Source organism: Grammomys surdaster, unplaced genomic scaffold (assembly GCF_004785775.1).
Source record: "Grammomys surdaster isolate TR1022 unplaced genomic scaffold, NIH_TR_1.0 126219, whole genome shotgun sequence".
Taxonomy (NCBI): domain Eukaryota; kingdom Metazoa; phylum Chordata; class Mammalia; order Rodentia; family Muridae; genus Grammomys; species Grammomys surdaster.
This window is the reverse complement of record NW_021621022.1, coordinates 208,890-233,305: the sequence shown is the minus strand read 5'-3', so window position 1 is coordinate 233,305 and position 24,416 is coordinate 208,890. Positions and strand designations below refer to the sequence as shown.

General features: G+C 43.2%; 1 protein-coding gene across 1 annotated transcript in view; it reads right to left on the bottom strand.

The window, feature by feature from the left end:
* The window catches only part of Sacs (sacsin molecular chaperone), a 41,389-nt gene extending 25,992 nt beyond the window's left edge, over positions 1-15,397 (bottom strand). The window contains exons 1-5 of the mRNA XM_028758681.1: positions 15,252-15,397; positions 9,707-9,794; positions 7,985-8,070; positions 5,590-5,701; positions 475-621 (exon numbers count right to left, since the gene is read on the bottom strand). Coding sequence (XP_028614514.1) covers positions 475-621; positions 5,590-5,605 — 163 coding nt within the window. The 5' untranslated portion in view covers positions 5,606-5,701; positions 7,985-8,070; positions 9,707-9,794; positions 15,252-15,397. The remainder of the gene's footprint in view (positions 1-474; positions 622-5,589; positions 5,702-7,984; positions 8,071-9,706; positions 9,795-15,251) is intronic.
* Positions 15,398-24,416: the final 9,019 nt, after the last annotated feature.

Genomic DNA, 24,416 nt, shown 5'->3' with positions numbered 1-24,416 from the left:
ATAGCTCAGTGAAATCAAGTCAGAGAGACTTCTGACATTGTACAAGCATAACCTGTGGTATTCTCAAATCTCTAGACTGCAAAAGAGCCTTCTGGGGCAAATGTTCCATATCAATGTGTTCACTGTCAAGTAGGGGACAACAGGACACTGAGCTATACACATGGGGCAACTGGTCTGCTCTAAACTCCTGCATAATAATCTCTACACTTGTGCAATCCTCAGGTGTGCTTCAACATACACAAATGAACCACGCTCAGAGACCTAAAGGTGATCTTCCAAAAGATGACTACGTAAACACAACACTAAGACTTATGTGTAACAACTACGTTTTAGTCTATAGCATTATAATTTTAATATGTCACATAGTCAATATGAAACAAAATATCAATGTTAATGTAAATACAGTAGATTTGCTAACATTCATCTATAGTCTGGCTGGCTCTACTCCCCACTTGCCCACACCCAATACTGCACCTGTTATATGGTAGACAGAATTAAACCCAATTCCAAATCTTCCAACCTTCAGGGGATCATCTTTTTTCCTGCTTCTTGCTATTTCCTGAATGCCATGCCAGTCCTCGGGGGTGAAAACTGCATTGTTGTAAACATAGAGAGCCGACCCTGGGTGTTGAAATGCACAAGCAGACACTTAGCAAGGAGCACACCAGAACGGACAGCTCTGTTTCAGGAGACTCATCCACACAAAAACAAACAAACAAACAAAAAAACCAACAAAGTCAAACAAAACTGGTATGATGAGAAAATGGACACAAGAGTACAACAACTAAATTTTGCATTATTATTTCAATTGTCTTCAAAATAAAAATAAAAACAAATTTGGTAAAAGCTAACAGCCAGATAAATATATTATTTGTCAAAAGTCCTGAAAGAAGAAATTAAGAGAATTATGGAACTTAAATACCAAGAAATACAGAGCAAACAAGGATATTGCCACAGTGCACCATACTCTGTGGAAACTCTAGAATACTGTACTTAAATTACTCTTTGTAGGTGGAATTTCTTGAAGATGTGTGCAGTACACATCAGACTGATAAACTTATATGTACTGTCTGAGCTCACCAAGGAGCTCTAGGATCAGTGCTGCCCTTTTCCATTTCAGACCCAAGCATGCTTGTGCCAGTGTCTCTCTAGGGCCTCTTGTGAGGATGGTCTGGGGCCCCTAACTCTGTGACAGGGAGGAATAAGGACAGCAAAACAGTGCACGGGTAAAACCTTTGTGTCCTAGCGAATATCTAGAAGGTAAAGTGTTTCTAAAGAATGTTATTACCATTTATCCCATGATAGAAAAGTTCTGCAATGTGAAAGAGAACCAGTTCCACTGTGGGAAGCTCATCCAAGAAAGTTCAGTGGTGAATTCCAGTCTGATTGTCTCAACTTCCCTAGTCATTTTCTGTTGGAAGTTGTGTCCAATTGGATGATGTCATCTCTAGTGGTTTGTTCTTTTACTTGGACACCATTCTGGGGAGAGACACTATTCTGCCCCAGACTCTCTATTGGGAACTCTAGCTGGTTTATCTTAAGGGGGCTTTCTCAATAAATTTCTGCTGGATGCTGTAGTGGCATATTTTCCCCACAAGTTGGGAGGAGCTAAGGTGAGAGCAGTAAGGAGAAGAAGAGGAGGAATAAGAAGAGGAAGAGGAGGAGGAAGAGGAGGAGAGAAAGGTGGAGAGAGATGTAGGTGCCATGGATGACCACGAATGTATCAAGAGCAGTCCTGGATAACAACTTATAACTAGGTTAGTTAATTGGGTAACACTTCCAATGGTGTGGGCATCTTGATATTTGAGCATTACCAAATATATAAAGCTATTGGATAATCTTTAGCCATTAGAGTCTCATTTCTACCAGGTACCACATGAATGGTGAGATGGTCTGGGCTTAGCCAAGTCTTGTGGAGACAGCATGGAAGACTAGCAGAGCCATCTCCCACGATGGTGTCTCGTGGGTGCCAGGGCCAGTGTTTCTAGCTGGCCATTTCTAGCTATGGCATGCCTGTGGTCTCTGGACACTTCCAGCTGTGGAGTGCTTGGCTTCAGGCTGTGGAGCATGGCAGCCTGAGCTAAGCAGAGCCACCGCTTAGATAGTCAGCCCAAGAAAACGTCGTTCTAAATATTAACTTTAACAGGATGCATTCAGCAAGTGACCTGATGCTTTATCTATCTATCCATCCATCCATCCATCCATCCATCCATCCATCCATCCATCCATCTGTTGCTATTTATTCTTTTTATGTATACTGAATAGGCTCATCCATTCAAAACTGAACGTAAGTCAAGCATAGATCAGTCTCTAGATGTATAGAGTAATATATTAAGAAAACCTTCAACCTAAATAACTTTGTCACTATATTTTTTCATAAAGCAGAAATAAATTAATTACTAATGTTAGTAATCACTTTGTGAATATTTGCGTTGTGTGGTTTTGATTTTGCTTTACTTGATTTCTATAGAAGGCATTGATGGTATAATTTAAATAGTCATGAATGTGGTAAATATTTAAATAAATTATTTGAAATTATAATGCTATCTCCAAAGTGGTTTCTTTAACAATATATTGTATTTATAATTCTGAGCAAATACTCTCTTTTGAGATTTGTTTTCAGAAATCCTAATATTATATAAATATAAGCAACAATATCAACTTTAAATATGATCAATGTTTTCTTTTGAAAAGTTGCTTAAGAATAACACAAACACAATAAAGCACAGAGCCAATATGTATATCCTTAGACCTGTGCAACCTCCATGCTAATGAACTACATGGAGATTCCCAATGCCCAAAGAACATCTCTCTGTAAGCTTCTCTAAATACGGAATGTTGGCCTGACTGGTTTTTGTTGTGGTTGTGTTAATTAGTGCAACTGCTATGCTTAAAACAAAGTCAGGACATGAAATTGATCAAGGCTGCAAAGACTATTTTGAAAAGGACAAGCACACAGCTGTGAAAAAGTACTCAGGAGGCAAGGGGGTCTAGTGTCACCAGATTCACTGTTATCAATTACAGCCACAGGCTCAGCTTCTTCATCTATACCAAGATAAGAGCTTTACCTCCCCACACAGGAGGGTTAAGAATCCACTGTGGTATAAATAAAGGCTCACCACAGCACACACCATAGAGAAGAGCCCTTACATTGTCAGCTATTTCTATTATGATACAGTAAGTCTTCAGTATAATATTAATTTTTATGTTATATCATATATAATTTCACGTAATATGCAAAAATAGTAATAAATGGCTTGTTAATACCCAATAGCTAACTACAGCTAATATAAAATGACATCAGTCAAATATTATATGGTTCTGCCTACTCCCTTTTCACTAAAAATATCAGACACAAAAGGAAATAATATAGAATAGGCCCAGGAGTGAATTTCTTGGCAGAATCTAGAAAAAAAAAAACTATATAACTTTAAGACCTCTAAAAGGGAATTAAGAAGCCCAGCAGAGTTACCAGTACTACAGCAGACCACCATTGAGAAGGGACAGTCATCTTCCTCCTAGAATCCACAGGAAAGCTAAGAGCTGAGACCCTCAGTTAGGGGCGGGACTCCCTGACTAGTCCCTATTCTATCACGGGTCACCAGGCTTGAGCTTGTGCATGGAGTGAGTCATGGCTGCCATCAGTTTATATATGAATGTCTGTTGTATCCAGAAAATACATTTATGCCTCTGGTTTATGCAGTCTTCTCACTTCTCTAGAAGGCTCAGATGAAGAAAAAATTGGTAGAACAAGACTTATTAAACATTCAGACCTATTTTCTTCAAAGGAAGAAAAATGACTGATCCCTGGTCACCCAGAAAGCTGGAGTGGGTATTGCCTAACAACCTAGTGATCTTTTTGCTGTTCTATGCAGCCAGCCTTCCTGAATCCCCCAGTATCATGAGCATTGTTTAGGCCCTGGTCCTAAGCTTAGTCTCCCAGTGGAGAGAGTCCATCCTTATGAAAGAGGTCCCAGGTACTTCACATTCTCCATCAACTCTATCCCATGCTTATTACACATCCTCCCTCTGTAGGCCTTGCCCTGAGCTCTGTTTATCCACCAATAGAACTCACTCACATTGCAAAGGTCACAGGTGCTTTGCTACTTTGCTAGGAAGTTTCCATGTAGCTGTGACTAAAGCTTTGTTGTGATAACTATTTCGTGGAAGCTTCTTTTTTCACAAAGTTTACTGTGCTTAAATGTGTAAGTAAAAGAAACCCTGAGGTCAGACTGTGGAAGTTCTGACCCAGAGCTTGTAAAAGTTGTACTGACTCCAATTTCTCTCTTCACCTCCCACTTCCCTGCTGGCTGTCAGGCTTATAGGGGCCCCAACACCACCTCCTCTTGTGAGGTGACCCCTGAGCCATTGGAGGAAGGTGTATGACTGTTTCTATCTTTTGGGGCGTTTGTGGTGGTGGGATGTTGAAATGCTAAGTGGAGGTCTGGCTGGCCTAGAACTCACTATACAGATCAGGTTGCCTTTGAACTCACAGAAATCCATCAGCTTGAGTGCTGGGACTAAAAGTGTGCACCACTATACCCAGCTGTTTCAACATTTTCTTTAATGAAGACTGGAAGCAAAACCCTTAAGAAATGTTTCTGGGAGCTCTGCATCCTCACCAGCACAGCGCATCAGAACAATGAACACAGAACACCCGGCCATAAGGATAACCCATCACATGCAGGACATTAAATAATAAAATTAGAGCCAAGAAACTACAAGCTAATCCCCTCACCAGTGAATGACTGGTCGGCAGGCATCAGAGTCAGCAAGGTGACAGGACTCAGAACCAGGGTGCAAGCCTCCTGATAGTACCACGATATATATCTTTTTCCAGATCCAAGTTCAATGGTCAAGTCATAAAACTAATGTCAGAATGACAGTAACCAAGGCAATAAGTGCTAAATAGCCAATAACAAGGGTGGCTATCTTCACAAAACACCGTTTTGTCACTTAAACTTCTCTCAGTGATATCTAAGAAAATGAGCTAAGACTTCTTGTTCACAGTTACTGTCCATTCATCATATACAAGTATTCACAATCATTCACCAATTTCAGAGCTGAGCTCAGGTACATACACATTCTTCCACATTTCAGAGTGCAAGCAAGCTGACAAGCATCACAGGTAATGGCTCTACTGTGACTTTCCCTCTCACTCCCCCTCTTCCCTCCTCCTAGTGAGTCTATGTTCTCACCCCCAGCAGAAGGGCAGCCCTAAAGTAGAAGACAATATACAAAAACACAACTTCTTACAACGTCTTTGCAAATGCAAAGGAATGGTCTTTATACAGAGGCAGTGTCCTTTATCTAATTCATAAAATAAAGTACAGATTGACTGACAAGAATGGGAGGCTATGTGATTACATTGCTAGGCACTTAATTTTTATTTTTTTTTCTCTAAGGATACTACCAACTGGCAGAAACATCTTCCACCAAAAGAAGAGGGGAAAAAAAACACAACACCACCTAAATTAAACATGCCAAGAAGAACAAATGATAATTACATTGTTTATTAAGTAAATTACTGTAAATCATTAAAAATCACCATTAGTATAAAATATAAAATTTACTCCAATTTATTCTTACCCTGATATTGCGCCATATCTTTTGACCAAAGAGTCTCCGTTCCATATTGTGTTTCATCATATAAAAATTTAACCTCTGTGGCCCCAGCATCTTCTGCATTCTGAATTAATTCCTAATAATGAAATACACCAAAAATGACATTAATATAATAATCTACTATCCAACTTTGTTTTACCTATAATATCTAAAAAGTAAGTATATTAAAGAGAAGAAAACCTCACTCTCTCCATGGGTGAAGTTAAGCTATAGTTAAGTTCCTTATTGAAAGTAGTTCCTACATACACAGGAGTTGGGAAGTCTCCCAGCAATACACCTGAAAATCACCTTTGAAACAGCTATCGTTTAGCCTCTACCTACAAATCCTGGAAGTATGACAAATCCACCCAAAACCTTTGTTAAATCAAAGGAGACTATTCTAATTCAAAGCTCTATACAGACCATTCTGAGATAGCTTAAACAGCTTCCAAAAATAGACCATTAGTTCTCAATTGTTTACCAAACTTTAAAAAAGAATCTTAGAATCCTTTTTTCTCCTAGAAACAAGGGCACTCAATAGTATTCTTCTACATGCACCCTTAATAGGCAATACTCTAGAGAGCCTGACATGCCTGAGACAGGAAGTATCTTAGTACTGAGAACCACTCATAAAGGGAGTAGCATTGATTATTTGTTGGATATGGGTGAGTTGGTGGGTGCCCAGACATCTGTGATCTAGAAAGGAAAGGGCAACAGCATCAACAAAATTCTCAGTCCTAACCACTCAAATACTTCTAAACAAAACATTCTGGTCAAGTAGAAACAAGCTACAGATGAAATAAGATTCAAGTCATAGACCTACACTCATCAAAACTTGAATGAAACTCTGGAGCCCCTACCTTACTCTCTAGACCCTGTCTACAGGCTCTGTAAGAGAAAATCATCACATGATACATTCCTGAATAGGCTACTACTAACAACGCAAACTGAAGGCTACCACCTTAATTGGATATGTGGGTGGTTAGAAAAGCCCCCACACAAAAAAATCACCCCATATCATCAAACTCATCAACATCTGACATTAGGGAGAGTCCTTTTTATTTCCCTGGAACCTTGGAATCACTAAATTAAAGAGCACTCCAGCTGATACTAAAGCAACGCTGTTGGCAAAGCCTCTAGAAGAGTACAACTGTCAAAGAACTCTGGGAAAAGAGACAAACAGCCAAGCTGGGATTGGGCTTATCAGGTTCACCAAGTACATCCACAGGCCTTATGTGTACTTCAGTATAGCTGGAGGATACAGTGCTTGTCTAGCATATGAGAGGCCCTGGGTTTGAGCCTCAGAACCAAAAACTGGAAGGCTGGAGGTTTGGGCTACCAGCCATACATCTAGCCTGAATATGAACTCGTGAACTGTCTCTAACTACCCACACACCCACAGCAGCTATGGCTCCTGTTTACACAGCTGCCATCTCTCATAGGTGTTTTCATGGCTTGGATCCCTTTCCTTTCTGTTCAAGTCCAACAAAGTCTTTAAAAATGAGCATGATGTTAATATGCTGGGTGGGCAGTAAGAACTAAATGACTGGTAGAATACTATGTTAGCTTACAAACAATGAAAGCATAGAGTTTGTCTTCATGACTTACATGCATTGTGGGAAGCAGGGATTAGGAAAACCAGAAAACTGAAGATAAAACACTAAGTTCCAGGTCCCAACTGCCAATCACAGGCTGAACAACAAGTGACGCTATAATGAGCTCCTCCAAGGCCACTGATCTACTGCCCCAGTTCATTAAGGAGGGTTCTTACTAAATACCAAACCGAATTTCCACAAAATCTTCTTTCATTGCCTTTTTTGTAGATGTCTAATTTTTTCCTATTAATGGGTATATTCATACTTAAAGAATATACCCCAAGTGATGTCCATAACCTCAGCACTGAGACTGAATCAGAAGCATTATAAACTTGAGGCCAACCAGGACTACAAAGAGAATTATACTCCATCTTGGAGGAAAAATATTGCGATCATATGTATACAAACATAAATAAATAAGTACCCTATTAAAGTACACTCTCTCACAAAACAAGCCTCTAAATCCAGAGGCCAAACAAGCCTGTGCTCCTGACCTCTACATGGACTGGTATTAGACTGCTGAACTATTGGTTGGTTATTTGATTGATGGCTGGTGCATGCCACCAGGACTCCCTGCTCTACAAAAGCATTCGTAGAAGATACTGTGTTTAAAGAGAGTGAGCGTGCAGCAGCTTAGTGTAGTCCTGTACCCACAAGCCCTCCTCCCTGTATTCTCAAATCTACTTTATGCAGCTATGCACTGTGGCCATGGAGGCAAAGTAATACAATGAAATCTTAGTGTTTCACTCTGAAGGTAAAGCACACAGGACTATCAGATCTCCTACCTTAAGGATCTGTCCTCCCTCTGGATATCTTCTTAAAATATCCTTGAGAAAATCAACAAGAGGTGGAGTTGTTTGTCCAAATCGACCTAAAATGCAGAATATATTTTAAAAGATTTAGAAAAATAGGATGTCGTGACTTTCCTCTTGTGTGTGATCTGGCCCTGCTGCATGGTCTCATGTATGGCACAACAGAATCCTAGGACCAACTCATGGAAAGTAAAGCCAATGCAGTGTTATCAAAGCTCAAGACATTTAACTAAATGACACATTAGGTTTCTAGGATTTTCCCAAGGCACACCTCCACAAAAGACTAATTCAACAGCAAGCAGCATGACAGAGGAATAAAGGTGCTGCCATTTTCTAAGGTGATTAAATAACTGGTGTTGTTTATTGCTCCTGTAATAAAAAACAAACCAGAAATAATGTCACTTATTGTCACATTCTTATTATCTCAAACATAACCGATACTCTGATGGCTCTGACGTCCAGTGACTGACTAAGAACTAAGTCCTACCTGCACTGCTCTACCCCAGCTGACCAGGCCTGCCTGCACTGCTCTACCCCAGATGACCAGGCTGTCTTCAGATTGGTGGCAGGAAGATGTGAAGAGGAAGATGGGGAAAAAATTTGTAAGAACAAGAAAATTGTAAAATCTGCATATAAATAAAAAATAAGGAAGTGCTTACACAAAGTAACCATCACCATAGGCTCAAACCAGAGTATTCGTCTTTAGACTTCAGAATATTTGCACTAGTTAATAAACTATCTTAAGGATGCAATCCAAGGCCAAAGAAGAAATCCATGTATATTTAATATACACCTTAGATCCATAGCCTGAGGGCAATCTATATAAAATTTTTAGTGTGCCTGTGCTTTTACTATAAACTGTCATAAGAGGTCAAGTATTGAACTTTTCATTGTTGGCATCATGCCAGGTGCCTTTGGCCTATTTCAGATTTCTGCATTAGGGATTCTCAACCTGTATATATTTGTATAATTTTGACACAATCATTATCAAGACCAAGACCAAGCAAGACTTTGTCAACAGATTTCTTTCCCTTAGCACAAAACTAGCTACATCCACCATTTCCTTCTGACTTGGGCAGCCCTTCCCTGAATATGCTCTCATTTCATGTTTAAAATAAAACCTTTAGTTCAGGCTACTTTATTGAAGTGTGTACAAAAAGTTACAAATACTCAATGCATGAACTTTGAGGTCAGCATATATCCATGAACCTATCAAACGTCATTATCATCACCACCTCACCTATCAATCACCTCCAAATGTTTCTCCCAACTCCCTTTTGTTTTGACTTCATTCCTTTTGTGGAAAAGCATTAAGATGTTCCTTCTTAACAATTTTATTACTTTATTGTTTGCTTGATTGTTTTTGAAACAGTGTCTTGTGGAAGATCCCCCTGCCTCTGCTTCCTGTGTACTGAGATTACAGGCATGCTCACCATGCTCTGCTCTTCTTAGCAAGCTCTGAGGTACATGTTCCAGCACTGACACTAGTCACAGCTGGGCCCTTCACTGGGCAGCAGATCTCCAGGGCTCATCTGTTTTACACAGCTGAAATTTCACCTCTTGGACCAACACCTCTTCATTTCACCCTCCTCCCAGCTCCTGGCAGCCAGGATCCTCCCCTCTGCTTCTGCATTAAAATAAAATCTTTAATGGACTAAATTGTGGCATAGACTTCAGGTAAAGTCAGTATTATACCTCCCCCTTTTAAGCCTTTGGATTGAAGGTTTACAAAAAGATGACAGGTTTTGGAAGTCAGATCTCCAATCTTGATCCAATCAGGTATCTGAAAAAGAGAACAGAAAGTGTAAGAAGCAACATAGTACCAAGGAAGTGTTTATGAACCCTGAAAGACCAACCAGGAGCCGATCCGATGTGATCACACCAGGTTCTTTACAAGCTCGAGCTTGGGCTTACCTCACTGCTATGCATACCCACAGGATGGTTCTGGTGAAGGAAAGCCCCAAACACTCATAGGAACAAGGTTTTACAGAAATAGAAAATGGCAAGCGAGGGGTGAGTGTTTCTAGTCTGGCAAGCATCTAATTGGGGTGCTATTGTGGCTTTTAGCATAATTGGCTGGTGCTGGGAGCCAAACCATAAACTTAACTCTGCTTTTCTTCTAATTGTTGGTTGTTGGGGACAGGGGGGGGATGTGGGAGGGCTGTAAACTGGAGGTGCAGATTTGTTGGGGAATAACCTGGAAACTGGTGCTAGATGCTGGATTTGTTGGGGAATAACCTGGAGATGCAGGTCTTGATGTGGGGTAGCCTGGAAACTGGAGCTAGGCTCAGTTTTTATTAGGGGGTGGGGGGGTTAACCTGGAAACTGGAGCTAGGCTCAGTTTTTATTGGGGGGAGTGTTAACCTGGAAACTGGAGCTAGGCTCAGTTTTTATTGAGGGGGGGTGTTAACCTGGAAACCGGTGCTAGGTAGCAGTTTACTTGAGTTTAAACTTCGGTCAAGTTTTCTAAGATGGAATTTGAACCTAAAAAATTTGGTCTCTCAATAACATCAATACTGTCACTTCAAAACCTCCTCAAATGTTTTTCATTCAAGTAACACTTACTAACTATCCTTACCAAGATATAAGTTGCTCTAATGGGAACGTTCCAGAGGGCAAAACAGAATGCTAGTTAAAATCTTTATGGAATAATTAAATTATCTAAATTTAAGTTAGAATTTTTCAAACCTATTTTTCTTCTACCATACAATTCACCCCTTCCTTTCTTCCCTCCCTCCCTTTCACGTGCTAGGCAAGTATTTTATCATGATCTACACCCCCGCCCAAATCATCCCAAATTCATAGTTTCAAATATGTAAAAGATCCTTAACACAAACATCTTTTTAATCAATGATATTAATGTGCATTTGGTGTACAGCACTGCTCCAAGAAACTGCAACAGATCAGAGGACAAAATTTGGCATATTAATATGCACGGCGATTTTCTTGGGATTACTCTATATGGCATTTCCCTAAAATAGCAATACATTTTTCATTTATTTTCAGGGATATCCCATAGAATTGTGTTCCTAGACATTCCCTTTGGAACACATTACCATATCTGCCCCTAAAAGAATGTGAGTAAGCTGTAACTTCCCTGAAAAATGCCTCAGTGTTTGCCTTCCAGTTCCTAATAAAGGCAGGTACTTTAAAAACCAACCTGGACAAAGGTGAGCTCACAGCTTTCGAAACCTCTAGCACTCTCATCTTTATTTCACACTTCACCAATAGTTCACCACCTACAGTCACCTCAGGGGGACATCTCTCACCAATAGTGTCACCACCTACAGTCACCTCAGGGGGACATCTCTCACCAATGGTTCACCACCTACAGTCATCTCAGGGGGACATCCCTCACCAATAGTGTCACCACCTACAGTCACTTCAGGAGGACATCTCTCACCAATAGTGTCACCACCTACAGTCATCTCAGGGGGACATCTCTCACCAGTAGTGTCACCACCTACAGTCACCTCAGGGGGACATCTCTCCCCAAAGCTCCTCTGCAGCTACTTCTAGGCCCAAGTGCACAATTTCCAATCTCTCCAATCTAACCTGCATTTCTCCACTCCCAGCAGCAGCTGTTCCACAGCTCTGGGTTTTAATGACCATCTCCCATTTGATCTCCTTACTTTCTGTATCTCCTTGGTTATAAAGCATATCATACACCTGCTTACCCTGGGAACTATTCTGTGAAAACTAGTGCATGTCTTACATGGATGCTCAAAGAAACATAGATGAGAATACTGACTGCCACTAACAAAACAAAACAAAACAAAACAACAACAAACAAAACCTAACTTAGAAATCACCCAAATGTTGTGATATATTTGCATGGCAAAATTTCACACAACAATGAATACTGAACAGCCAAGCTATATACACTTTAGGTGGATACTGAGAATGAAACATTGAGTGAAAAAAGCTATCCAGCTTATTACCTAAAGAATGATAAGCTGCTTTTAACAGCCATAACCAACAAAAGTAAATGGAACATTGTGTTATATATTTAGGTTACACAGACGTATGAAATACAAACACAAAGATAACCATTACATCATCATGGGTGATCATTCCACTGGACAATTAACCATCTAATTAATTACAAAAAGAAGTAATACATAAACTGGTGCTTATTAATACAATTTGGGATCACTACGGTGCACTGGGGGAGGAGGAGATGGCAAAAAGAGCAAAAGAAGGAAACCTATGAAGTTTCCAGGTTTTAGAGAGAATCAACTACAAGAAACTAGACACCTAATATAAGTGTAATTGCTTAACCAGATAAAACTGTAGGTCTGACAATTAACAATCTGTTAGATTATAATCTCTGTTGCTATCACAGGACAGTGATACTCCTAAAAAGCAAGCTGGCTGTAGAGACATCCTCAGCAGTCTAACCCCTATGGAGTGTGCCAAGATTTGGGGGTTTGTATAGGCCCTCTTCCCTTCTCTTTTGGATACTACAACTGAGCAAAGAAAATGTCTCTATTCTCCGAAGATGCAATTTCAACCTTCTATTTAAAGTGCCCGCCTCATTGTTTTTAAAATGAGTACAAAATCATTAGAAGCTTGGTCTTGACAGCCTCATTCTCCCTTACAAACCTCAATGATAGGCATCCTCAGTTACTACCAAACAGTGACTCTATCCAAATTATTAAACAGTATGATAATATAACTGTTCAGCAGATCTCCCAACACCTCTTCTTTTTTTTTTTTTCTAATGTCAACGACACAGGGAGATGTTCAAGAGTCAAAAGCTGGGAGGCAGGGGTGAGACATGACCCACTTGTGATGAATTAAAGGAGAAAAGCTAAATCTCTATCTACTATCATCTGCTGCTCACACTAAAATATTCAGAATTTAATAATGTCAATCTAGAAAGTTCTAAGTAGCATGGGACTGAAAGGTAAAGTCCACCTGTGGAGAGAATGCCAACACACAATGTTTCTTCAGAGCATTAAATGAGGTGGTAGGTAGAGAGGCCAAAGAACAGCCTGGAGCTCAGCAGGGTGTAGAGGTCATGGAACAGGGCAGGGAGCTCAGTGATCCTCTTCCCACACACTCCCCAAACACAGAAGGGAGAAATGCTAAGCATCAGCCGCGTCCTGTCTCCAGCTCTGACCTCTCTTTCCGGTTCCATCTGCAGTTGTGAGCTGACTTTCAGTCTTTACAGTCACAGGCCTTAGAGATGACTAGACTTCCAAATGGGAAAGCAGATCGTGACACATGAATTTGGCTCTAGTTACATATACATGGCAGTGGCAAGCAGGATCTGGGTCACCCACTTCTCCGTTATGTGCATTTTCCTAACTCCTTCTTTGTCTCACCATCAGCTGAACCACATATAAAAGCAAACTGACTGCCACACTTCTTCCAAAATGAGCTGCCTTTGTCATCTGCTAAGGAACCCCTGCTCTCCTGGTCTAGTTCTAGGCTTGCAAACATGCTCCTTGGAGCCTTCCGCCTTAGTTTACTTCCACTGTCCCTCCTTTAGGTCCATGTGGCACCAACTGCCCCAATTCTGTCCTTTACAAAGTGTCCTGTATATCCATCCCTTCATTTGCTTATTTGTAGTGTGTGTGGTGTGTGTGGTATATGTGTATGGTGTGTGTGTGTGTATAGTATATGTGGCATGTATGTATGTATATATGTGTGTGTATATGTATGTTGTGAATGTTGTGTCTGGTATGTGTGTATGGTGTGTGTATGTGTATGTGGTATATGTGTGTGTGTGTGTGATTGTGTATGTGGTGTGTGTATGGTATGTGTATGGTATGTTATGAGTGTATGATAAGAGCACATGTGTGAAGGTCAGAGAACAGTCTGTAGAGATGGCTCTCTCCTTCCACTTTCACATGGTTCCCAGCATTAAGTTCAGTTGTCAGGCTGGCACAGCACTGAGCCTTCTTACTTTCCCGCCCCATGCTTTCAATTTCACCTTCATAGCCATAGTCTCATGATCTCAAACCAGGTCAGTGACGGACCTGGATCCCTTTCACCCTCCCAACCACCCAACCCAAACCATATGACCACTTCCACCACCACAAATCTGAGTCTTGTCAAGGCATCTGTAAGAAACTATTCCAATGTCAAGAGCTACAACTGAGTTATGTTAGTATATGCATTTAGGGAACACAACCACAAAGTGGACCCAGGAGTCAAATAGACGCAGAAGAGCACACCCATAAAGGTGGGTAAGAAGGAAGGTGTCACAGACAAAGAAAGCAGTAACAGTGTGTTCCTCTGTAGTTCTGCATCAACTCCTTGGGCAACCCAGTGTCTGCACAGCAGCAAGCACCCCTGAGGAAGGTGATAGGAAATGACCTGTCTATAGAGGTGCATGAGAGCAGGTTCACCAGAAATCTATGTCTAATGTACAGGAAACCAGAAAAACAACTCAGTGTATAAAAAAGTCAAGACCACCCTGGAGGACTCTGAATTGAGCTGTATGGAGACCCAACTAGAAATGCTATCCACAACACTCAAGTTACTCCTGTAATTTTATTTGACTGTTTAGGTCCTGGAAATGATGGTCTGTATCACATAAGAAAGAAAAGATATTAGAATTAAAGAACAAGATCATTTCCAATAAAACTTAAACTTCCCTTTCAAGAAAACTGTAAGATTTGCCACATCATTTTAAGAATACAATTGAATGTGTGAAATGTTCTCATTTTCCTAAGTATTGGTGGACTAAGTAATTCATTAGCACTTCAGAAGTTTTAGGTTTTCTCCTCAAAATAACAGTTTGGGCATTAAGTTATGTCTGAAGACCCTTTTCAGCTGTAAATTTCTGTGATTCAAAGAAATTAGTGTAGAGTATTTGTCCAGCACATGCAAAGCCACAGATCTCAGCCCCAAACCACAAAGGGAGTGGGAAGGGCTCCAGAATAGGCCATTTTAAAAACACTATTCTTGTTAAACTTAGAAACTGAAAATATAAATGATGATTCCGTTCTATCAATGATGTCTGTGAATTTTAAAAACTCCTTGGTTCACAACACCCATCAAAAATCATGTCTTCTGTAAATGCAAAAAAAAAAAAAAAAAAAAAACCCAAAAAACAAAAAACCAAAAAACCCCACAACTACGCTCCTGCCATTCTGCTCCAGCTATTTACAAAGCTGTCTTGAATCATCTGAGCATCAGTCTTCCGTGACAGACAGGAGCCGGTGAATTTCCTGCCGCCAGCAGACGACTGCGCCCATCTAAGAGGGCAGGCCTGGCGCTGACCTACCTCCCTGTCTCCGCGCCACAGTCGCTGCTCCGCCACGGGGAAGCCGGTTTCAGAGAAGATGCGCTCCTTGAGGTCCCGCCCGGTTGCAGTCGCCGGCACCGCCACGGTCCTGCAGCCCACGCAGCCGCGGAGCACCGTCACGCGGACCCACCTGAGGTGCGACAGGCAAAGAGACGGTCAGCGGGGTTCGCGCGGCCCGCCAGCCCGCCCTCACTGCCGGGGTCTCGTCACCTGTCCCCCATGGCGGGCTCCCCAGGCCTCCTCCTCACGCCCAGCCCGGCCGCTCCGAGAGGCCCGCCACCGGCCCCGAGGCGGGGATCCTCATGGCAGAGGCCTGTACCGCCGCAGCGCTCTGCCGCAGCCCGCAGAAGGACAGAGGAAGGCGCCGCTGCGGAGGAGGAGCGAGCCCTAGCGCGCCGCGCGCTCCGGGCTGCAAAGGGCCAGGCAGGCGTCGCCCGCAGGCATGCGCAGCCCCTGGACCGTTATCTGGGGAGCAGCCCTTCCGTGTAGCCACGCCTTCCTAGACGCGCCCTAAGGGCCGCTACTGTTCTCCGAGGAGCCTCAGGCCCCGCCTTGGCTCCGCCCCTCTCGTGGATGGCAAAGGACGGCCCCGCCCCCTTCGCAGGCCACCCCTTCCTCTGACACACCCCACAGACTGCGGTTGTTCTGAGACTCAAGCCCCGCCTCGACCCCGCCCCATTCCCGGGCAGCTAAGGACCTCCCCGCGCCCGTCTCCAAGCCCCGCCCCGCCCAGGAGTGCCTTTTGATTGCAGCCTGGCCCTACCTAGCCCAACTATACTAAGGAGCTGCACAACCCCACAAGCTACACCTCACCCAGGTACCTCCTTCCCCTTAACTTCTCACAGATCCTGATGAAAATAGCAAAACCACATCCCTCGTCTATTACAGCAACGCAAAAGCTACATGGTGTAGTAGTAAACACCTGTTTGTTATTTGAAATATTCTCATGGAATAAAAACTTCAGTTTAGAGTTAACCCTAAAAAATATTAATTACCACGTCTCTTGGCTCCCTTCCATAGAGTCAGAATTCATCATTAGGAGTAAAAACTACCCTGGGAGCTCTTTAGGAGACCATAATGTTAGTCAAGCTTTCCTTTCGCTGTTGGAAGGGGTCAGTTTCATCAATTAGAGAAAAATAAAGAAACTCAGTATAAAGATCCTGCCAAGAAACGTTGATAGATAAATACTTGATTTTTAAATTAGATAAGCATGCTCAGGTGAATGCATGGATTTTTGTCTATCAAGTGCAATTCTCCCCATCCTAAGCCCCTCCCAAACACCATACTCAGCACCTGTGATGTAATATGTACCACCCAGACCCCAAGACACATCTTGAGGTTAAAAGTGTTCAGATTTCAGGATTCCTATTCCTCTGCCTTCCCATAAGGTCTTTTTCTGGACACCAAGCAGGATGTTGTAACAATAGAACCCAGGCATGGCGTGGAAGCCCTGAAAGGAAGGAATGACCTCAGCCATCAGGCATGCCACAAGAGAAGCAGAGTCAGCCTACAAGGAGGCTGATCGGAAGCAGCTTCGAACCTCTAGAGCAGAACGCCTTTGGGATACATCTCACAGTTCCTCGTGGGAAATGCAGATCCAGAGTTCAGGATAGATGCCAGAGAGCTAGTAGCATCATAGACCGAGGAGTCACTAGCTTCTTCAGATAACAGTGATAAAATCTACTGAAGCTACTGTATCCCAACTGGATACACTCCTGAATGACAAGGCGACCCAAGGAGTGAGACAAAGTGTCCTAAGCGACTGTTTGAGTACACCGGGTTGCAGTTTTACCAGATAGAATTCTGGACATGAACATGCTGGTGGTTATACAATATCATGGCTGTAATACCATGGAACTGCACAATTTAAAATGATTCTGAAGGTAAATCTTATGCTATGTGTACCACCATATTAAAATATGTTTTCCATTTTGTTTGCTGACACAAAGCATGAGGAGGTTCTGAAGTGTCAGGATTTTCCTGCCTCTGTCTCCTGTGTCCTACATGGTCATGTATCCAGCTGTTTTTCCCTTTCTTGTGCAATAGTTTTAGGTAGCACGGAAACACTAAGGAAGTTGATAAGAACTAGCTGTCAAGGTTTGGAGCCAGAGACATGAAAGGCAGGCAGCAGGGCATCGACCACATGCATCAGCTCCCAGTGATACGTTTCCTAGTACACATTGACTGGCAGGTAGCAATAAGATACAAAAGACTGCAAAGATAAACTAGAGCAGCTAGCAGGTGACTAGGACAAAGTAGCAAACTAGCAACAGGATAGTCATTAGTCTATCAATGTATGCGTATGTGTGTGTGGGTTCTGCTTTTCTGTATGCACAAGGGACTGTTTGTTGTTTGTTTGTTTGTTTGTTTGAGACAGAGTCTCACCATGTATCCCTGACTGGCCTAGAATTCACTACATAAACCTAGATGGCTTTGAACTCATAGAGATCCCGTTGCCTCTTCCCCCTGAGTACTGGCATTAAAGGGATGTGCCACCACACCTTGCAAAGATGTGTGCTACACCTAAATAAATGACATGACTATTTTCACAGATGCTGTCAATAAATAGATGAGCCCAGAGAACTAGGAAGCTGGGGCTGGGAAGATGGATCAGTGGGTAAAGTGCTTGCCATGGATGCATGAGAGTCTGAACTAAGATTCCCCACCTCTGCTCATAAAAAGCTGTGCCTGGTGTCTGTAATCAGGAAGGCAGGGGCGGGGTGGAGCTAGACAGATCTCTGAGGTTATTGGCCAGCCAGTCTAGCCAATCAGTGATCTCCAAGTTCAGTGCAGCGACCTTTTCTCAAAAAAAAAAAAAGTGAAGAAATAAAGGATTAAAAACAAGCCGCATAGGCCTGCAGCCTCCACACACGTTTGTACATATATCTGTGCACATATGCACACACATGGACATGAGCAATGCATACTCTACCGAGGGGGAATCCATCTCTGTTGATGGTCTTTAAGAATCTGAAAGGTAAAATGATTTTCACAAGTTGAAAATGATGCAGATTGGAAACAATAAAGACAGACCTGAGTCCACCCTGCAAACTCCTCCTGTGCAAGAGAGATGGGGTTAGGGGGAATCACGAGCATCCATATTCCAGTAAGCAATGAAAGGGAGAGAAACAGTAAGCAAGTAGACAAGTTATAGAGGAGCCCTCCTTGTAACGCCAGGTAGTGGGACTCACCATTTAAGACCGTCTGAATGAAGTGTTCCACTCTGAGAGAAAACTGTAATTACAGGCTTGAAGAAAATGAAGGGGGGGGGTTTGCCCATGTGTTGAAGAAAGGGACCCAGAGACAACATACATGATGTTTGTTTTCACATTCACATTGTAAGAAACAGAAAGAAAGATGAAAAATAAATAAAGGAAGAATAAAGGAGAGGGGATATGAGGAGGCACAGAAGGAGGGAGAAGGGGAAGGAGGAGGAAGGGAAGAGAAAGAAAAGGATAAAAGGATAGGAGGGAAGAGGGGCGGGGTGAGAGAAAGGAGGGAGAAAGGGGAAAGAGGTAAGTTTAAATGAAGGGGAAAAAGAGGGAGGGACAAGAGGGTGGAAATAGAGAAAATGAGAGGGGGGGAAGGATGGGGAAGGAGAGGAAAGAATGAAGAAAGGTGGAAAAAAGGAGAAGAAAGAGGAGGAAGTAAGGAAAGAGAACGAGGAGGGGAGAAACGGAAGGAAGAGAAGGATGACGATGGAGATGGGGACAGTGTGAAAGGAAGAGGAGGAGGAAAGATGGAAGAAAGAGAGAGGGAAAGGAGAAGGAAAACGGAAGGAAGAGAGAGGGAAAGGAGGAAAGAGGGAAGAGGAGGAGAAAATAGAGAAGAAGAGAGAGGGAAAGGAGAGGGAAAGAGGGAAGGAAGAAAAAGGGAGAGGAGGACAAAAGGGGGAAGGAACTAGCAGACAAAGAAAAAGGAAGGAAAGGAAAGAAGAAGCAAGATGAAGGAAGGACAGGAGGGAAAGATGGGATGACTGGACAGAGAGAAGGATAGGGAAGGAATAGAAAGAAAGGAGAGGAAAGGGAGAAATAGGAAGAGAAGGCAGTATTAGGGAAATGGAAGGGAGGGGAATCATGAATGAAAAGAGGAAGCAGAGAAAGGAAAGACAGATGAGAAAAGTGTCTTAGTCACTGTGGACTACAGTGGAGGAGACACCATGACCAAGGCAACTTGAGAGAGCGTTTAATTGGTGGGGGTTGAGGGGAGTGGGGTTTGCTTACTGCTTCATAGGGTGAGTCCAAAAACATGGAGCAAGATAGCAGACAAGTAGGCATGGCACTGGTACAGCAGCTGAGTGCCCACATCTGGTCCACAAGCAGGAGGTGGGTGGGGTTGGAGTGTGGTGAGGATGGGAGACAGAGAGAGGCCAAGGTCTGGAGTGGGCTTTCAAAACCTCAAACTCCCCCCACCCCCAGTGACACACTCACTTCCTCCAACACGCAGCACCTCCGAATCCTTTCTGTGCTGGCTAGTCTTGTGTCAGCTTGACACACAGACTGGAATTTTCTGAAAAGAGGGAACCTTAATTGAGAAAAGGCCTTCATAAGATCTGGCTATAAGGTATTTCCTTGATTAGTTATTGATGGGGGAGGGCCCAGCCTATTGTAGGTGATGCTATTTCTGGACTGTGGTCCTGAGTTCTATAAGAAAGCAGGCCAAGCAAGCCAGGGAAAGCAAGCCAACAAGCAGCACCCCTCCGTGGCCTCTGCATTAACTCCTGCCTCCAGGTTCCTGGCCTGCTTGAGTTCCAGTCCTGACTTCCTTTAGGGATGAACAGTGATGTAGAAGTGTAAGCCAAATAAACCCTTTCCTCCCTGTCTTAGGGTTTCCATTGCTATGAAGAGATACCATGACCAAGGCAACTTTATAAAGAACAACACTGCCAGGCTTCTGTCTTGATGATAATGGACTGAACCTCTGCACTTGTAAGTCAGCCTCAATTACATGTTGTTCTACTCCAACAAGGCCTACTTCTCCAAACCTCCTAATAGTGCTACTCCCTGGGCCAAACCTATTCAAACCACCACACTCCCCAACTTGTGTTTTGGTCATGTTGTTTCATTGCAGCAATAGAAACTCTAAGACACTTCCCAAAGGGTTCCACTAACTAGGGAGCAAGAATTTAAACACATGAACCTATGGGGACAATTCTCATTCAAACCACCACAAGAAAGGAAGGAGGGAGTCAGAGGGAAGCAGGAGAGAGAGGAAATGAAAGGATGAGAGGGAGGGAGGGGAAGCAAAACCATGATGGGAAGGAGGGAGAAGAATGAAGGAAGAAAGAACAGGATTTTTAAAGGGAGGCAGAGGAAGAAATGGAGATAACAGAAAATGGAGGAGAGGGGAGGAAAATGGCATGGGGGTAGGCAGGGGAAAAACAGGGAAGGAAATGGACAAAGGCTAAAAGTAGAGGAAATAAGGGATAGAAAGAAGGAAGGGGGAGGGGAAATGGGGAAAGTGGAGGGAGGTAAAATGGAGGCAGAAAGAGACAGGTAAAAATAATGGAGGGGAAGTGAGGGAGGGATGGAAGATGGAAAGATGAAGGAGAGGGGAGAGGTGGAAGAGAAAAAGGAAGGGGAGATGGGAGGCAGGAAAGAAGAGAACAAAGGACATAAAGAAGGGAGGGTGCAGAGAGAGGAAATGAAAGGTGAAAGGTGGAGATTAAAGGAAGGGAGAGGTCAGAGAAGGGGGTGAGGGAAAGGGACTAGGGGAGGATAGGAGGATTGGCAGGGAAAGGGGGAGTCAAAGGGAGGGGCAGCAGAGGAAGGATGGGGCTAAAATGTAAATAAGAGGGAAGGAAAGAATACAGAAGGAAGGGGATAGACAAAAGGAGATGACAGGCAAGAAAGGGATGAAGAAGAATAGAAAAGGAAACAGAAAAAATAGTGGAGTGGGAAGAAAAGAGGAGTGAGAAATAAAGAGAGAGTGTGGAAGTGTCATGGAGGAGGAGGGGAAGGAAGGAGGAAGGGAGAAAAGAAGCCAGGAAAGAATGGGAGAGGGAAGGAAAAAAAGGAAGGAATACTATGAAAGGGGAACTGTGGAGGCCGAAAGCCCACAAGGGAGGAAACCTGCAGCAGTGCAGCTCTGCCTCAGAAGATCAGACATTGATCATGTGTCACATGATCAACTGTAGCTGCAAGGCAAGCTGTGGCTGACAGCTTTCCAAGCCTTTGTAGCAGACAGTTTTATCAAGAGGTGACGGGGAACGATCGCTAAATCATCTGTGCCATCTTTGGTGCTGCTGTGGATGGAAAACCATGGGGGGAAAACACTTTCAAAGTGTTTGAATGTCAAGAATGACAGAAAGCAGTAACCAAAAAACCATCAAAGCTGTCTAGTAACACAAAACCATTTTCAAAGGCATTGGGGAGAAAGGACACTTCATGCAGGTGACTTTAGCTCACCTTGGGGCAGGACTTTGGAAGATTGTGTTTTTCTAATCCTTTCCTGTAATGACAGTCTTGAGACCACTTTTAAAACATTATTTCAATTTTAGGACTAGAAAAAACCTAGCAGAAATCATATGGTCCAACCCCACCCCTCATCTCCTAAAAAGATCACTTCTCCTCACACTGGCCATTTCACCTGAGAAGGAGGCCGCTGTCTCACCAGCCAGACCTGGAGATCTGGGAAAGGAAAGATAAGGCTGCCCCTGCCTAGCCAAGATATATACCATTGAAATATGAGCAAAGTAACAGAAAATGTCTGCATTGATTAGGCTGCCTTGATATGCACATCCTCTGTGAAGAGAACCAAAGGCCATGAGGAAACCTATTGACAAAAGCACTAAGCTGTTATTAGTGACTTTGGAAACATGGCTTCCCCAAGGCCTTCTGCTGGAGGCCTACATAAAGACAATGGAAGAAGGAAGGTTTCTTCTTCGCCTGCTTGCACTTGCTTGCTAGCCCATTTGTTGGAATCTACTTCTTCAGGATTCTGCTTATGCAGAAGACCAGCCGAAACAACCAGTCTCATGGGACCAGCAACTACTAGATTCTTGAACTTCCTATTCACAGCCACCCACTGTTGGGTTAGTAGGACTGCAGACTGTAAGTCATTCCAATAAATTCCTTTAATATATAGAGACATTCCATAAGTTCTATGACTCTAGAGATCCTTACTAATACACACAAAATATCAAATTTTCTGTGTGCTTCAAGTTTCTTTATAGAATATTAAGTCTCACATCCATTACAAATCTCTGTGTGGAAAATCTCTCCACAGTCAAACTGCCTACTTAATTGAGGCATTCTTCAAACTAGTGTGTATTCCTGTGGTAATATTAGTTTTTGTTTTCTAAGTATTCATTACCTGACAAAACACCACAGACAAGGGCAATTTAAAGAGGGGAGGACTTGTTCTTGGTAAAGTGTGAGGTTACAGTCTGTCACAGATGGGGAAGACATGGTGGTAGCTGGTCACATTGCATCCACAATCAGGAAGCAGAGACAAATGAATGCTAGCATTCAGCTGGCTTCCCCCTTTCCATCTTTTTAATCAGTCCAGGACTCCAGCCCACAGGAAGGTGCCATTCACACTCATGGTGGGTTTCCATTCCTCAGGTAAACATCTCTAGAAACACCTTCACAGATACACCCAGATACCTGTATCCCAGCAATTCCATGCCCATTCAAGTTGACAATGAAGACAAACCACCACCAAGCACAATGTCTCTTTAGGAGCAACAGTTTCACATGTATTTGTTCCTACAAGAAGCTTTCGTGCACGAGGTTGTATGTATACAAATGTGTGTGTGTTGTTATGTGGTAGATGGTGATTAATTGTTGATTTTTCTTTTTAACACACTGTAAGTCTTTTGGACTCTAGTCCATTGTGAACTGTTAAAACTGATAGAAGCCAAATGCAGGACCAACAGCCAGACCTTAAAGCATCAGTACCAGATGCAGTTAATATGGGTAGATGAGAAGAGGCCACATGGATGTCTCCATTCGTTCCAGGCATAGACTTCAGGCAGCACCAAGACCCACAACAGCAAGGCTGGGCCCAGGGCTGGCCAGTTCCCCTAGTAGCATTTCACCTTGACCAGTGCGAAGCTATGCATCTGACTTCTCGGCCTTCTTCTTTCCTTCCTCCCTGTTCTACTTTCATTGTTTGTCCACTCTCCATTACAGCTTCCCATCAGCCTCCTGCTCTTCGAAGAACCAAGAAGGGCTCTCTTCTCTCAGGCAGGCTGGGCCCCTGTCAGGTCTTTCTCTGCACTGGCCTGTGGCATGCCCACACCTCCCCTCTGCCTTCCACAGGCCTACCATTCCCATCTGCACCACGCTCGGCACTGTCAGCATCTCTTTTTCTGTCCACAGCACTTTCTGGATGAATACTCAGATATAAATGCCCGCCGGGACAAACAAGTTTGAGTTCATGTGACTCCATGAAAAACCGTCTGGCAATCTACTGTCCACACGAAAGCATGACTGAGAATTGCAGGTGGTGGCAATTGGGGTCTATAGGAAGATGTGGCTTCAGAGAAAAGCCAGTGTGGACTATCACACAGAACCACCGTCAGCAACCTGACTGATCCTATGGTCTTGGTCAATCACTGCTTCACACCAGCTTCCTCTTCCCAGACTGAGCATGCCCCCAGCTTTCTGATCTCAGTCTACCACAGTCACCACATTTGACCTGAAGTCTCGAATACCAAAGCACATTCCCTAACCCAGGGTCTTCACATGGGCCCCTCCCCTTTTGGGCCTTTCCCACTCCCTCACCAACTTCTGTCTACACTTAAGCACCATTCGTGGATTGATAGTCTGAAAGCTGCCTCTACCACCCTATAAAAACAGAAACACCCCCAATGCAATCCCACTTCTTTCCAAAGTTTCCTTGAATTGCCTTACCCTCTCTCACATAGCTACCCTCAGGTGTGTGTTCATCATTTTTGTCTACCTCATCCACAAGGTTGCTCTGTGCTTCCCAGAGCAAGGCTAATATGTTAAAGTCCAAGGGCTCCTTTGCCAAGCACTGGAGGGAGATGGGGCAGGTGGCAAGGCCTGATGTGCCACAGAGCCTCAGTCTGCTTGGGGTTGCCACCCACAAAACACCACAGACAGAATGGACTGAACTACACACTCCTTGCAGTACTGAGGACTGGGAATTCAAAGTCAAAGTGTATTTAAGAAAGGT